This window comes from Tursiops truncatus, chromosome 8, assembly GCF_011762595.2.
Source record: "Tursiops truncatus isolate mTurTru1 chromosome 8, mTurTru1.mat.Y, whole genome shotgun sequence".
NCBI classification, from domain to species: domain Eukaryota; kingdom Metazoa; phylum Chordata; class Mammalia; order Artiodactyla; family Delphinidae; genus Tursiops; species Tursiops truncatus.
The window spans coordinates 59,141,498-59,157,705 of NC_047041.1; the positions used below are offsets into that span (position 1 = coordinate 59,141,498).

The window sequence follows — 16,208 nt, forward strand, 5'->3', positions numbered from 1 at the left end:
GTTTCAGGCACAGGCCTCTCTGGGATATGTCCAGGCACCAGGCAAACCAACCAGGAGGGAGGAGACACTGAAAGGCTTCAACAGCAGCAGCAGCTACTTGGACAATGGACAAATGCCAGTTCAGCAAACACTGAGAGCATCCTGAATAAGGTCGAGCCTAGATGCTTAGATGCTTGTTCAATTTTTTAATCTGTAAAATGGCTTTCATCAAACCTACCTCATCAGATTATTAAGAGGATCAAATAAGAGAATGCATATATAGTCCCTGGCACATAGTAAGAGCTCATCTTTTTCTTCCACTTTTCCTCATATAAATCAAGTAGGTGATAGTCTTTCAAACTGACAGTGGAGGAAACAGATTCAGAGAGGGTCAGTGACAGCTGAGGTCAGACAGTTCGGAAAAGGCTCAATCAGGACGAATTCAGACTGTTGCTGACACATCTAGCTGTCATCAACCTGGCACACTGCTCTATTACCTCATCTAATTCTCACAACAACACTATAATGTGGATATTCCTAAAACCATTTTACAGATGAGGAAACAGACTGAGGACTGTATGGTGGGGAAGTGCCCAAATCACCAGAGAATTAAAGGCCAGTTAGAGCACCTCAAGTTTCAGGCACTGGGGGGTAGTCTAGAGGCAGGGAGAAGAGACCCAGCCTCAGGGAATGGTACTTAGAGCCAAAGGAACAGACAAGGGGTTAAGACCGGCAACAGGGGCCAGGAGCAGGCATGTGTGGGTTGGAGCTAGACAAAGAGCATCACGTGAAGCCCCAAGGAAGAAAACCTAAATCCAGTTATCAAAACTAAATGGGAGTGGTTCTTTCAGTAACAATTAGTTTTACTAATTGTTCATTTGCCCTGGGACTTTAAAGGCCGGGGTGGGGTGGGGTGGGGTGGCAGAATTCAAGTCAAGAAAACTATTTTTTTTAGAATAAGACACCTTCCCTGTAGACTTGGACCCCCAGGAGTGAGCACGATATCTCTGGGTCCCCCACCATTGCCCAACCCAGGGCCTGTCACAGAGGGGGCCTAGGCTGAGTAAATGAACAAGAGTGGATGCATGCAAAAGGGTTCTGGCAAGTTAATCAAATTTGGGCCTTTGTTTCCCCGAATTAACAGTATATAGTGATTAAGGGAATGACCTCAGGTGCCAGACTTGAATCCTGGCTTCTGACACTTACTAGCTGTGTGTGTAGGTAACTCATCTTCTCTGTTTTCCATTGGTGAAATGGAGATATTAATAGTATCTACCTCATAGGGCTTTTATCAGGATTAAATGGGATAACATAAAAAAGTAGAAAAGTGCCTGGGACACCGGGGGTGCTCAAAATGTGCTAATTATTACTGTGGGGATTTAAACGGGAAAAATGTGATGGTAACGGTGTCTAGGTCAGATGTCCTCCACCTGCTGCAGGTGCTCTGACAATCCCACATTGTAACTGTAGGAGGGATTACTGGTCCCTTCATTCTTTTTCCCCGTTGAGGTAGGATGGTCTTTACAAAGGTAGCCAAGAGTCCCCCTCAGATTCCTTTAGGGGGTCAGTCAGGGTGGGGAAGAAACCCTGGCTGGGGGCTGGTTTCTGGGGATCAGCCCTCTCATGGTGAAGAGGGACCAGGACTAGGGTGGGGTTGGGGGGCAGGAGATCCGCTCTCTGCATTTCGACAGGCGGGACAGGGCGCCCTCTCCTGATCAAAGGTGGGAATAGCTGTGGCCCAGAGTTTCTCCGGTGGGCCCCACGGGATCTCATTCCCTGTGAGGCACTCTTCCCTTTGCTGAAATGCCCCGATTGGGCTCTGGGGAGCAAAGTTTGGGGAAGGGGCGCCGAGGCTGGGGCCAAACTGGTTTAATGTTTAAGAAGTGCGAAACTGGATAATTTCGTCTAGGTTGGGGTGGGAGGTGGGTAGAGACTGGGGTCAAGAAATGAGAGAATTCGAGGTCCTGTTGAATTAATTTTATGTTCTTTCAACAGGTGATGGAACGCAGCCGAGAGGTAAGTGACAAGGTGGCTGATCCAACGTGTCAGACCCAGGTGTCCAGTGCTCTTCCGGCTGCCCCCATGCAGCTGAAATTAGTGGAGCTGACCAGTGCTGGATCGGCATGGCATGAGGGGACGCCAGATTAAGGGGGACAGCCCGGGGTCCCGGGCCGCAGAAGCGGGGAGGGGCCAGCAGAGGATCTGGGTGCTGTTTCCTTCCCAAGTTCCGCCCCAAGCGCGCCGGCCCCGCCCCCGCCGTTCCCGCTCCGACCCGCCCCCCACCGCTCGCCCCCCGGGCCCGGCCTGGGCTTCCCCCGGGTGCTCCCTGCTCTCGGACTGCGCCGGCGCGGCCTCCTCGCCGCCACGGCCTGGGTGAGTATGGAGATGGGTGTGCTGGACTGCCGGGCAGCCCCACTTGGGGGAGCTCGGCCACGCGGTCTGGCCTCCGCGGGGCCCGGCCCCGGGCTGTGGGGATCCTGGTGTCTGTCCAGGACCTGCTGCTGTGCCCGCTGGGGTAGCTGACCCCTTTCCCCTCTGCTCCCTGACAGGGGCCCGATGTTCCAGAGTGAGCCCTCCCTTCTTCACCCCGCCGGCACTCCTAGTCCAGATTCTTCCTTAGGTGCCCCAGGAGAGAGGTGCCGGGGACCTGCAACCCTTTAGATTAGTTTCAAATCCCAACTCTGCCAGCTATTAGCCTGTGACCTTGAGCAAATGTTAACCTCCCTGAGCCTCACTTGCCTCTTCTGTAAAATGGAAATATACAGGCTATAGCTAGCGCCTACCTCATAGAGTTGTAGTGAGAATTAAAAGAAACAATGTATATCTAGTGCTAAGCAGGGTGCCTAGTACTCAGAAGGCACCCAGTAAGTGTGGATTTGGACTGGAGGCTGAGAAGATCTTTGAGGATCTTTGGAAATAAGGTAGGGATACTCCTAAGAAAGCAGTTTTCAGTTAAGTGGTACCTGTGTGGAAGTTAGAGTTGACTGGGGCTGGACAGCTGCCCTTCAGGTAGTGAGCTCCCTGTCCTGAAGCCTGGGAGAGTAGAATGACTTAGTTGGTATGGCCTTATTAGTTATCCAAACCACAAGATCCCCATGTTGTACAACTGTGAAAACAGGCCCAGAGTGGTTAGGTGACTTGCCCAAGGTCACACAGCTAAAAGGGAGGTTAGGCATACCTCCAACAAGTGGAACAGACTGTTCCTCAAACCTTATCAACCCCTGCCTTGGGCACTGCCTAGTCATTCCCTGAGGATCTGGTCTTTGGTTTGGGGGTCCCAGTGATTCCTGAGGGATCCAGAGCAGCTGGCTTCAGGAAGGGATGTTGGAAGGGGGGACTAGTACCATGGCAACCACAGAATCTGGGTTTGGGCTGGGTGGGGAAGGTCTTTGGGGATGATCCAAGGACTGTAGGAATGTGCTTGATTTGGAAGGGCCACCAGAGCCACTTCCACCGCTCCTGGGAAACCCCCGGCCCGCAGAAGGAGGAAGGAGGTTGAGCAGTTGGGGCAGGCTGCCTGATGGAGCCTGGCAGAGAGGTGGGTGGAGGAAGATGGTTGAGAGGCATATCCACCTGGCTTGTTCCAGATGCCATGAGGCCAGCCTCCTGGAGGTCAGGGTTCTTCCTGAGGGCGGGACTAGGAGAGCGTCCTGAGGGCGGGGCCAGGAAGAGCTAGGACTTGATCTCCAGGCAAGGTCCTGGAGTCCAGAAGGGCAGGCTCTTTATGTATCCGGAGCCAGCCCTAGTTTGGCAACTAGAAGCCTAAATTCTGAGGATGGCTTTCCCTCAGGTTCAGCATATGGCTTTGAGGAAAGACCTTCCTCTCTCTATGTCTTGGTTCCTCTGTCTTTAAAATGGGAACGGGGCTGACTGACTCATTTATATAAGATTTGGTTTTTTAGTTTTTTTCCTCCTATGGACAGGTACCCCTTCACTTTTCCCTCCTAACCTGACGTAACCTGACCTCTCTGCCCAGAGCTCTGGCCCAGAGAGCAAAGGGTCAAGGAAGGTGAGAGCTGCAGTTTGTGACACTGTGAGCCCCACATCTGCCCACTGCTGGCTCTTCCTTCTATTTACTATGTGACCCTGAGCAGGGTCCTGCCCCTCTCTTGGCCTCAACTTCCCCTTCTATACACTGAGGGGGTCCAGGCTAGGATTGCTGGTATATACTTGGCTAGTAGTATAGTGCATGACCTCATATCCTCATCTGAGTGGGGGAGTGCAGTGGGGAGGAGCCCAGTCCTCAGGAGCCCTTACCTAGTCTCCAGAGGGGAGCGGACAGGCCCCTGGGCACTGGGAAGCCTCCAGAAGCTGACCAGGCAGCTCTCTCTAGCAAACAGCAAGCCCAGGCTAGCACCAGGCCTGATTCTGCAAAGCCTTTCACCCTCAGAGCACGTGAGGCAGCGGGTGGGGACAGGCAGGGGGTTGAGGTTCTGCTGGCTTCCATGGAGTCCTTGCTGCTGTGGACTGCGGTGCAGGCGCACAGAGCACACAGAGCTGGGAAGGGATTGAAGGTGCAGAAGCACCCCGGGCCGGTGGGTGAAGCAGTGAGAGCTGATAGGAGGCCCTGAAACATGGAGGTTCCAAGGCCTGGGGGAGGAGATGGGCCATTCTGTTCACTGGGAGGTTTTAGGATTGGTTCCTGAAACAAGAGAGACTAGTTCAACCGGCTCCTGTAGTACTAGGCCTGTCAAGCCAGGCCTAGGGATGAGAAGAAGTTTTCTCAATCTATTCCGTCTTCATCTTAGCACAGATTTGGTTCATTGTCTTTCCTCTGAAATTGAGGGTGAATGTCCTCATGGGATTCTCAGTCCATCTTCCTCATCCAGGGCAGTAGCTGTCCAAGTTTAGGGGTTAGGTGGCTTCCTTCTCAGACTCTCCACCTCATAGCATAGCTAAGCTGAGGACTGAGCACAAGGGCTAACTTCACCACTGAGTCCCAGCCTCACTACCTTGGGCCCTGACAGCACACCACTCCATCCCCAGGTCTGACAAGATGTACGAGGTCCCACTGCCACTGGATCGGGATGGGACCCTGGTCCGGCTCCGCTTCACCCTGGTGGCCCTGGTCACGGTCTGCTGTCCACTTGTCGCCTTCCTCTTCTGCGTCCTCTGGTCCCTGCTCTTCCACTTCAAGGAGACTACGGCCACACACTGTGGGGTAGGGCTTGTGGAGGGGGGCACTGATACCTCATGTTCAGGCCCAATCAGATCTATTTTGGATCCTGAGTCTGTTGTAACAGGATTAGCCATCAAACATACTGGGCTGCTGGGGGGATGCCTGCAAATTGAGGTCCCAAGGAATAGTCTCCCTCCACCTTCAACGGAGGTCATTGAGGGCCAGGGTCCCTGAAGTTGGGCAGCCCCAGAACCCCGAACCCAATCCTTAGTTCATAGAGGGGCAGATTCAGCAGCCCCAGGGTTTTCTGGGGGACAGAGAAAAAAACTGGGCTAGAGGGCATTTGGGGCTTTTTAGTGGGGCACTGTGGGCTGTGCCTGTCCCTACGGGAATGTGATTATGTATATGTGCATGTGTTAACTGTGAGGGACATGACTATAATGGCTTTGAGTGGGCTATGTGTGTGAGAGAGACTATATCTGTGTCTGTCTGGTTGGGGACCTGATTATGTGTGTGTACATGTGTTTTCTGGGGTAGGTCCCATGACCTCTGAGGTTCCATAGGTGGCCATACACCCTCTTGGACAGGGATATAGGGTGCTGGGCCAGGAGGAAAGTTGTGAGAGTTCTTTCTCTGTATGTTATGGGTGTAAATGGGGTGAGACCTGTGTGGACCTTTGTTATCCTGCTAGTTCATCCACTGACTCTGTATATTACCTGAATTTCAGAGGCTGAGCCTCAGTTTCCCCATGTCTATCAGGGTTGCTAATTCCTGTCCTCTTCCTCAGTGTTAGTGTAGCGCTCCAGGTGGAGGAAATAGGAAAGTGGTTTGGGAAATGTGAAAGGGGAGGAGCAGAAGGAGGAAGAGGAAAAGGAGATTGTCAAGTTGAAAGACAGGACAGGAGAGGAAGTTAGCCAAGGGTCTCTAGGTGGGAAAGAGGCAGAGCCTGGACATGGACCCTTGAACTAGCCTCACAGAGAGCTCAGAAGGCCCCCAATCAGCTGAGCTTCCACCTTCCTATAAAGAGCGTTTGCTTGAGAAAAAGGGGTACAACCAGGAGTGGGATCTGGCTGGCAAGCATGGGGGCCCACTTCTTTTGTTCATATGACTTCAAGTTTTCCCTCTTCTTGATTTGTCAGTGGGTAGATGTGGGCCTTGAGTTGTGGGCAGCCAGCCTGGTGAGACTCAGGGCTGGGAGCTATCAGAAAGAACAGGACTGGAAGAAAAGGGGGTGACCAGGTGATCAGAGGGGGAAGATCAGAAAGGATCCATCCAACAGCCTCTCCTGACCTAGTTCTCACCTTAGATAATGCATCAAATGTTCTATTACCCTGGCCAACTCCTGTTCATCCTGCAAAACCCTTCTCATATGTCTCCTCCTCCAAAAAGCTTTCTGCAACCTCCATGGGGCAAGCTTAATCACTCCCTCCTCTGGGTGCCCATAGTTCCAGGTGTTCTCTCTGATATGGTTCTATCACATTATATTTGTGTCTCTCTTCCCTACTAGGCTGGGAGCTCCTTGAAGATGGGCACTGCATCTGAATCAGAAAGTATTTGTTGAGGGACTTCCCTCGTGGTCCAGTGGTTATGACTTTGTGCTTCCACTGCAGGGGGCATGGGTTTGATCCCTGGTCGGGGAACTAAGGTCCCGCATGCCACACAGCGCGGCCAGGGAAAAAAAAAGTATTTGTTGAATAAATGGATAGGACTCCCCCCCCACCGACACACACACACACACACACACACACACACACACACACACACCAGCCCTGGGAAAAGGAAGGCAGGATATAATGCAGTCATAGTCCATACAGAGAATTATAATATTTGTATGGCATATGGAGTTAGACGGAGTAGGCTGTTTGCTCTGGTCCTCGTGGCTGGCTCCAAATGATAATGGGATCAGTAACCTCAGCATACTTATAACCCATTCTCAACATACTAGAGAGGGAGCTAAGGCATAGGTAGCTGCTGGAGGGGTACCTGGCCTCTCTGGGGCAAGACTAGGCCTAGTGACCCCAGGGGTATTTTGTCCCTACTCCCTGGGACTACTATGATGGATACACCTGGGAATTTTCACATATACTCTGAATTTTTCACCCAGAGAATCCCAGGAATGGCCAACTGAGGAATGAAAGAAGTAGCCTTAGTCTATAATTGCCAATAGATGACATTGCCTCTGCTTGCACATCCCCAGTGATGGAGAGCTTCTTTCCTTCCCAGGCAGCTGATTCCGAGGAGACTTAGTAACTAACAATTAGCAAGCTCTTTCTTTCTTTTTTTTTTTGCGGTATGCGGGCCTCTCACTGTTGTGGGCTCTCCCGTTGCGGAGCACAGGCTCCGGATGCGCAGGCTCAGAGGCCAAGGCTGACGGGCCCAGCTGCTCCATGGCATGCGGGATCTTCCCGGACTGGGGCACGAACCCGTGTCCCCTGCATCGGCAGGCGGACTCTCAACCACTGCGCCACCAGGGAAGCCCAGCAAGCTCTTATAGTGAGCATACACCCTCTTTCTGGTGAATCTCTGTCCTGGCTCTGGCTCTGCTTTGGGACCCTTGGAGCTACTTTTTCCACCTGGCTTCCAGCCAGCCCTGCAGAGATGGGAAGGCAGTAATGGCGGGGGAGGAGGGTCCCCTGAGTTTACTTTTCTCAGGTAGCATAGCTCCAGTTCCTTCAGGCAATGCTTACAAGACATGTGCCCTGGACTTGGCCCAGTTGATCACTGTTCTCTCCTAGGCCCTGATCTGGGCATAGGACTTCATATGGCCTGGGAAGTACAGCCCAAATCAGGACTGTTCTATTCCTATTACTGGCTGTTAGACCTCTGTTAATGCAGCCTGAGCTGCCACTAGCTGTTTCTGCACAGGTACAGGCTGGACACTGATACCTCATATTCAGGCCTGTCTAGATCTGTTTTGGACTGCGAATCTACTGTTTAAGATTAGCTAGCTCTCTGATGGGGCCCAACAAGCATATTCAGTCCTGCTCCAACAGAAAGGGGCTAAATCCTATTCTGCTTTCTCCCTTTCCCTTCCCAGAAACCTGCCTACATGCCTGGACCCAACCCTCAGAAAGGTCCTCACCGCCATGTCTGGCAAAGGGATCTGCTGTGGGCCAACCTTGGCCACTATCATTCTTACCTTTGCAGAGTGTTCTGGGATTTATGACATGGCCTTGTTGGTCGTGGGAAGGCTGTGTGCCCGGGGAAGGCGTGGAGATCCGGGCTCTGTGGGCGGGAGGCAGGCCCTCAGGAACTGGGGGTGGGACCCTCCAGTCTTAGAGCAGTCTCAGTCTGGCTAGAGCCTTCAACCCAAGCCCCGGATCCTTCAGCACCCAGTGTGAGTGTTGCTTAGTGCGCCTACCCCCACCCTGATTCCCTGGTGCTGAGCTGGACTAGTAGACTAGGGTTCCCTTAATGGAGGGAGGTCTGAGTCCCCAGGGGAGATTTGGTCCTAGGCCTTTTAATACAAATCTGCCCTCCAGAAGGAAGCCCAGCGTGAAGGGTCATGGTGGTCGGCGCAGTGGGGGTGGGGGAGGGAGTTCTCTGCCCAGAGGGAGAGGAAGCAGAAGAAGCCCAGCTGCCTCAGTCTGGGTCTGTCCTTCCTGGGTCTGGCCCAGCACAGGAGACTCAACCTGAGTGGAGAAGGTTCCCATGACCCTCAGTTCCCAAAAATCTTGGATCGGGTGACATGGTCTTCTCAGAGAGGAAGGAGATAGAGGTCTGGGCCTCCGGAGGGACTCTGGTATCTCGGGGTCAGGGTACTGCTGGCCTGAGGCTTGGATCATTCTGAGCCTGGGGGTGGGATGGCTGGTAGCCTGTGGTCCCATTGAAATAGGTTATGGGGCCCTCCCACTGTTCCTAGTTAACTTGGGTGAAGAGCAGGAATGTGGTCAGACAGGGTCAGTGGGAAGGCTTGGGTCAGCCTGAGCCAAGGTCCTTTATCTAGGTTACTTGGCCTGAAGTAAACCTTGACTTGGAGCCTTAAGCTATCAAGTGGCAAGAGGCCTTAGTCCTAATGTTTGATCCTAGCATAGTTCTGGGCCTTGGTCTTCCCTTCTGTGCAATGGGAATAATAACCCTTCCACCTCTGACCCTTCTCCTGAGTGGGTATGAGGGTCATGGGAATGAGGTGGGCCATCAGAGCTCCCATATCCAGGCCACTGGGAGCCTCTATTCTCCATACTCTTCAAGAGGTGAACCTATAGGACCAGTGTGCCAAAGGGATTCCTATGAGCTGACCCTGTCTCTCTGCTGTTCCTGCCCCATCTCCCTCTGTACCTCCTCTTCTGCACTGCTTTCCTTTTTCCTTTATGCCCTTCCTACTCTTTATACTCTGGCTCTTCCCTATACTCTGAAAAGCCAGCTCTGGAAAAGGCCCCACTTTCCTAGGCCCAGGTAACCCCACCAGGCCCCAAGTTGTGTCCCTTGCCCTGCCTGGGCACCACTCCCTACAGGATGTTCTCTGCGGCCTCCCAGCCCTTGGACCCCGATGGGACCGTGTTCCGGCTCCGCTTCACGGCCATGGTCTGGTGGGTCATCACTTTCCCCGTGTTTGGCTTCTTCTTCTGCATCATCTGGTCCCTGGTGTTCCACTTTGAGTACACAGTGGCCACTGACTGTGGGGTGAGTGCCAGGCTCTCCAGCACCTGGGTCAGGGCCAGGTCAGGAGACGGTGATAAGGGTGGAATCAGACAGTAGGAGAGAAGGTGGAGGGACAGAGAGAGGGGAGAGGGATAAAAGCATGGTGGGGGGAAAGTCAGAGCTGGGGGGAATTTGGGGAGAGAGACTCAGGGAAAGTAGAGTCACAGTCCTCCAAGAGTAGAACAGGATTGTAGAGGGTACAAGGGAGCAGAGGGGGCCTGGGGGAAGGGAAGAGAGTGGGAATAAGCAGGAGAGATTGTGAGAGGGAGAAGGGGGCTGAAGAAAGACCAGACTGGAAAGGAAGCCAGGACTGAGGAGGTAAGATGAGGCCAGGAGCCAGGAGAGGTAACAGGTGGCTTTAGCCCAGACTAGGGGCCTGACCTGAGAAGACGCCCAGCCCTGCCCTGGCTTCTTCTATCTTTGTTTCTCCTCTGGCAGTCTCAGGCCCCACAACCTATATCCACTCAGAGCTTTGCCAGCTAGAAACCTAGAAGGAGTTCCTGCCTCCAAGAGCAGTCCATCAAGCCTTTCTTGAGGGCCCAGGGGTGGAGGTTCTGTGTCAGGGGCATGGAATTGAACATGGACTTGCCCTTAGCATCTTATTCCTCCAAGAGACAGACCTAGGCACAGACAGTCACAACACTGTGAGATGAGATCCCTTCTGTGATAAAAGGGAGCACAGGGATGCGGGGCCCAGGAGAAGCACTTAAACCGGCTTGGATGTTGGAGACTTCCTTCCTGGAGGAGGGGGAATTGTTGCTGTGGGGTGAAGAAGGACCTCTGTGAGTGCCAGGCGGACAGCTTTTGATTTTATCCAGAGGGCAATGGGGAGCTTTGGAAAGATTTTAAGCAGGGAAGGGACACGATCAGATTTGAGCTTTAGAAGACCATTCTGGCTCCTGAGTGGAGAACAGATTCAACGGCAGAGGGCAAGAGTAGGGAGACCAGTGAGGAAGCTAGTGCAATAGCTCATGGTACAGGGGATACCAGGGCTAAGATGGGGGAACTATGAGGCTAGAGAAGAGGGGATGGAGTCCAGAGAAGCGTAGCAAGTAGGATTGACAGGAATGGGAGTTTTTGTCCAGTTGGTGGGGAGGGGAAGGGGTGGTAAGGTATAAAGAAAAGTCATCCATAATTTCAGGGGACTTTTATCTGAGGCCAGAGGAATGAACCTCTAATGGTGAAACATGAGGTTCTATGATAAGGAAGTTTTGGGACCCTCTCCCTTTATACCATGTGAATTTCTGATCTACTGCCCTGCCATAGATCCACTGAGCCATGTCTTCCAGGCCAAAGGGTTTCTATTCTTGGGGAAAGAGGTTATGTTCCCATCTCTCAGTACCCTTAGCTCTGGGCTTTTGGGGAGGTTTGTGGTGAGCTGTGTACGTGGGCTCTGATATCTCCTCATGTTGCTTGTTGTTGGCATAGTTGGTGAGTGGGGAACTTGTGTATTTAGAATGGCGGGGGTATATATGAGTATCTGTACCTGATTAAGCGTGTGTGTGTGTGTGTGTGTGTGTGTGTGTGTGTGTGTGTGTGATGAGGGAGGCAATCCCTGCTCTTAGAATCGTGCCCCCACCCTTAATTTGAGAGGAGCTTGTGAGGATGGGACAGGCAGCCACAGGGCCCTAACCCTCATCCTCCTGAGGCATCCCCCTAACTCCGTGCCATCTCTACCCTTTACCTCTTTCCCAGCATCAGTCAGGGCTCTGTGCCCTTGAATACTCTTGGCTCTCCCAGCCAAGCCTTAGATGTTGGTACTGTTCCCTTTAAAGTAGCTGAGATTGGGGCAGGAGTTTTCAAAATGAATATTCTAGAAAGTGGAGGCAACACTCCCACTAATCCTACTCAGGGGACCTACCCAGAGAGGCAGAAAAGTCAAGTAAGGAGGCTTGGAGGTCTCAGAAGTGTCCAGTCAAGATATGATTCCCACCTTTCACTCATAAGTCGGCCTTGCCACGTTCAGTAGCCACATAGATCACAGCCAATTTGCAGGCTTTTCAGGAAAGTTTGTCTTCTGAAAGCCATCGCTTGTACTCACTGCGTGCTAGACACTGCAGATGCCTTGCACACATTATATTTAGTAATTCACCGTCCCCTGCAAGGTAGGTGACGTCATCCCTATTTTGCCAATGAGGAAATCAAAGCTCAGAGAGGTGAAGTGACTTGCTCAAGGTCAGCCAGCTAATAAAGGCAGAGCTGGAATGTGGACCCAGGTTTGTGTGGCTCCAAAGCCTCCACGTTGCCCTTCACTGATTACTCAGAGTGAATATCTGAGCCTGGTCTCAAGCTATGGTATCTCAAGCCATGGCCTCGATAGCATCACCCTCTCTCTGAGAGCTCTGCACTTAGCTTCCTCTGACAGTGCTGAGGGGAATCCATCTCTGTTTCTGTGAAGGCTTGTGAGGGCCCTGGCTCGTCCTGTCCCAGGCCCACCCCTGCCCTGTGAGCTTCCTCCATCATTGCCTGCCTTCCCAGCCACTCTGGAGACCCATTCAGCATCCCCACTGGGAGAAAGGAAGGGGTCTTCCAGAACTCCATCTCTGAAGACTTGTCCTGCCATAGTCACAGCAGGGTCATTCCCTCTCTGGGTTTCTGGGCTCTGGCGCTGCTCTGGCTCTTGTTGAAGGTCTAAAAAAGTCCACGGAAAGTGTGGGCAACAGACTGGTAGATTCTGCAGTCATGGAATCTTTTAGAAATGCAGATTCTCAGATTCCAGACCTTCTGCATTCTCACACAATTCCAGGTGACTCGTATGCATATTAAAGTTTGAGACATACTGCTCTAGGCCCCTGAGTCTAAGAGATCCTCTTCCTATTCCTGACCTTCCTGTTCCCATCGAAACTACTGTTCATCCATCCCCCATTCTCTCACCCCCCAAAATAAGCAACATCAGTCCTTGCAGCTGTGTGATATTATCTCCTTCCTCAGCTTTAAAGAATGACACTCCAGTTCCTTAAGGAATGAGGGAATTCCAGCCTTTGAGAAAGATGGATGAGAGAGATGCATAAGAACAGGGTCATTTTCTTAGACTACCCCAGGTTAGGAGCACCCATTTTCCTAAACGTGACCAGAGTGAATGTATATTCTGGCCCAGCTTCCCTAGGATCTCACAGCACCCTCTACTACCTTGGTACCCCAGACCAGAAGAACAAGGGAAGCTGGGAGCAGTCAGGAACAGCTTAGCTGGGCAGTGAATCCAGCGCTGTGCCGAGGAAGCTCAGATGCTCTGTGACTCGTTTCTGTCCTTGGGACTGAATCTGGGTTGCTGGGCTCATGGACCCTCCCACAGGACTTTATCCAGGTCACAGCCCTGTGCTGTGGGCTCAGAGAGCATCTGAACCTGCCTATAGCTTTCCCAGCCACCTGTAGGGAGATGGAGGCGGTCCCACTATGCCCCAGCACAAACCCCAAGCTGGCTAGGGAATGAGAACCAGGCACACTGGGGACCTGGAAGGACCTGGAAGGGGAGGTCTCCCTGGAGAGCTCTGGGGCTCTGAAGAAGGACATCCTGGAGGCAGGGGACTGGACCAGAGCCTTCTGAGTGTCAAGGTGATTCCACAGAGAGGAAGATCTCAAGGTGGGTGGGGCCGGCAGGGGGCTGGTGCCCAGATGGTTCACAACTCTCTAGGTGCCCAATTACCTGCCGTCGGTGAGCTCGGCCATCGGCGGAGAGGTGCCCCAGCGCTACGTATGGCGCTTCTGCATTGGCCTGCACTCAGCACCCCGCTTCTTGGTGGCCTTCGCCTACTGGAACCACTACCTCAGCTGCGCCTCCCCGTGTCCCAGCTACCGCCAGCTTTGCCGCCTCAATTTCGGCCTCAACATCGTGGAGAACCTTGCGCTGCTAGTGCTCACCTATGTCTCCTCTTCCGAGGACTTCAGTGGGTGCCCAGACAAGGGAAGGAGGAGCGGGGAGGGGTTCCGGGAGGGGATGTCCCTGCCCCCCACCCCCGCCCCCCGACCTTACGACGCAGGGCTCTGGGTGCTCCCTGCGGTGCATGCTCCCAGCCCTCCTCTCTCCCTCCAGCCATCCATGAAAACGCTTTCATTGTGTTCATCGCCTCATCCCTCAGTCACATGCTCCTCACCTGCATTCTCTGGCGGCTGACCAAGAAGCACACAGTAAGTCAAGAGGTACGGTCTACTCCTAGTGGGGCTACAGGCGGCCCAGAGGAAAATCAAGGACACTCGTCCTCAGGATGCGGGTAATGGTGAGGTGGGAAATGGAGTTCTTTTGCAAACTGGGGCTGGGGCTGGGCTTGGGGACAAGTGGAGGGTGATTGATCAGAATCTGGGGCTGTGTTTGGGTAGCATGGGAAAATGGAGAATAGAAGAGGTAGTGCCTCCAAATGCGAGTAGAATGAGGGGCAGCACCCAGGCTGCAGCGGGAACACTGTGTCAGGGGTCTGTGGTCTGTAATAACTCTGGTGCCTCCCCCCAGCCCTGCCCCCCCTCACCCCGTACTTTTCTTCTCCCCACAGCATCTGGAGGTGTTGGGTTGGTGGGTAACTCCAAGTAACTTTCATACTCTGTCCCCCTGAAATGGGAGGGACAGGGACCCCACTGTACCTTGGCCTCATTACACCAAATGCAGGGGTATGAAATGCCCATCATTCCTGCTGCCCCTGCCTCTGCCCCCTTCCATGACCAAAGGAGGCAAGACAACAGCCCTTAGCAGTTGGGGCCAAGAGGGGAGGCTGTCTGCACATATCTAACAAGCTGCAGAGTGATCAGACAGCCCATCCCCTAGGAGCGCAAGTCCTACAACTGGAAACAGCGGCTCTTCATCATCAACTTCGTCTCCTTCTTCACGGCGCTGGCTGCGTACTTTCGGCACAACATGTATTGTGAGGCTGGAGGTGAGGCCAGGCGAGGATCCATAGGTGGTCACAGTGGCTAAGGGACAGTTGGGATGTTTTCTGTAATGTGCAGTATGGCAGTGGCAGTGGTCTTGGGGACTGCCTGCCATTGTGTTCTTTGCGTAGTGATGCAGTGGTGGTGATCTATCAAGAGGCCCCTGGGGGGTAGGGAAGGAGGCTTATCACGCCCTGTTCCTTGTGTCCTTCCCACAGTATACACCATTTTTGCCATCCTGGAGTATACTGTTGTCCTAACCAACATGGCGTTCCACATGACGGCCTGGTGGGACTTCGGGAACAAGGAGCTGCTCATTACCTCCCAGCCTGAGGAAAAACGGTTCTAAACCCTTCTCTCCTGCTGGCGAGGAGGCCCACTGCCCAGAGAAACTAGGACAGGATACCACTCTGGCCTTCCCTTACCCCCTGCGTCCTCTCTGAGCCCTACTGAAGCTGGGGTAGAGGGGAAGAAGGGAAGAAAGGCACAGGACAAGGCTTTCCCCGGCCCTACTGGCTTCTCCTTTCCCCCAGCCCACGTGAAGGCACAGGCTCCTTCAAGCAGCATCACCCGTACCTGAGAAGCCCCAAGAAGCTGAGCTGGCAGGAGAGCTCCACCATCTGGTGCTAAAAGAAGTCCTGAGGTTCATAACCACCATCTGGTTCTTGGCCTTTACCTAGCCACCTCTCGCTGAGGTCAGGGACCACTGAGCAGTGGCTGCTACCAGAAAACCGCAGCCATTTCTCCCCATGGGGTCATTCACTTGACCCACGCGTCTAATGATCTACTCTGCACATTCAGGCCTGTGACCACATTCCCCTGCTGAGTATGCCCAGGTGTCCCAGACCTGACTTCCCCTCTGATATGGTGTATGCCCTTCCCTATGTGAGCCTCCTCGTGTCCGTGTGGATGATGGGGGTGAGGGGTGGGAGGCTATATGGTTTCCGAGGGCTCTGCCAATCTGTGCTTCTCCCTGTGGAGGTGGTGTTCTGTACCCAAAGGATACAGAAAAAGCACTGGCACAGCATGTATTTCCCTTCCCTTCTGGAATCTCTGGTTTACAGACTCTTCCTCCTTGGCAAAAGGTGCCAGGTAGAGGGGACAGAGGCACAGATTCCTACCCCAAAACGGGCTCTCTGGTGTCCCCCCATCCTCCCTACTGCCTTAGGCCCTGTGCTCTTTTGGTTGTACATTTTATTTCAAAGGAAAATAAATTTTTTTTTTTTTTTGCCAACAGTCTGGGCTAGGCTTGCTTGTTCGGGGGCTTGTCTCTTTAATGGAACTGAGGGGAGGGAAGACAGGCTCCAGGATGGAGGGAATAAGTCCATGGTAGGGTATGATTCCATGTGGCGTTTCCCCCCCCCCACCCCCTTAGGCCTGGAGTCTCCCAAGGCTGGTCCAAGCCTTGATTTGATGAGCAGGAGTGACTGAGCTATCCCTGTGATGACTCCAGGTCTGGAAGCTGGGCTACCTGGGAGAGTCTTGGGTTGAGGCGATGGCCTGAGTTCCAGCCCCAACTCTGACAGTAAAGATTTGTCCCCTTGAGGGTATAAGGGGACAGCTCTCAGATGCACGACTGTGAGAGCACCCACCTGCAGGCTGATGGCTCTCA

General features: G+C 53.2%; 1 protein-coding gene across 16 annotated transcripts in view; it reads left to right on the top strand.

Annotated features, from left to right (window-relative positions):
• PGAP2 (post-GPI attachment to proteins 2) overlaps window positions 1-16,208 on the top strand; it is a 33,232-nt gene that overhangs the window by 5,374 nt on the left and 11,650 nt on the right. For 2 of the 16 annotated variants that reach the window (XR_004527900.2, XM_033862414.2), the window contains exons 1-4: window positions 2,011-2,352; window positions 4,966-5,140; window positions 13,371-13,623; window positions 13,770-13,876. Coding sequence is in view for 14 of the 16 variants with exons in the window: in XM_033862414.2 (XP_033718305.1) it covers window positions 2,108-2,352; window positions 4,966-5,140; window positions 13,371-13,623; window positions 13,770-13,876 (780 nt within the window). In the remaining 2 variants the exon portion in view is untranslated. The other 14 variants (XM_073808549.1, XM_073808546.1, XM_033862410.2 and 11 more) reach the window with 14 other exon arrangements.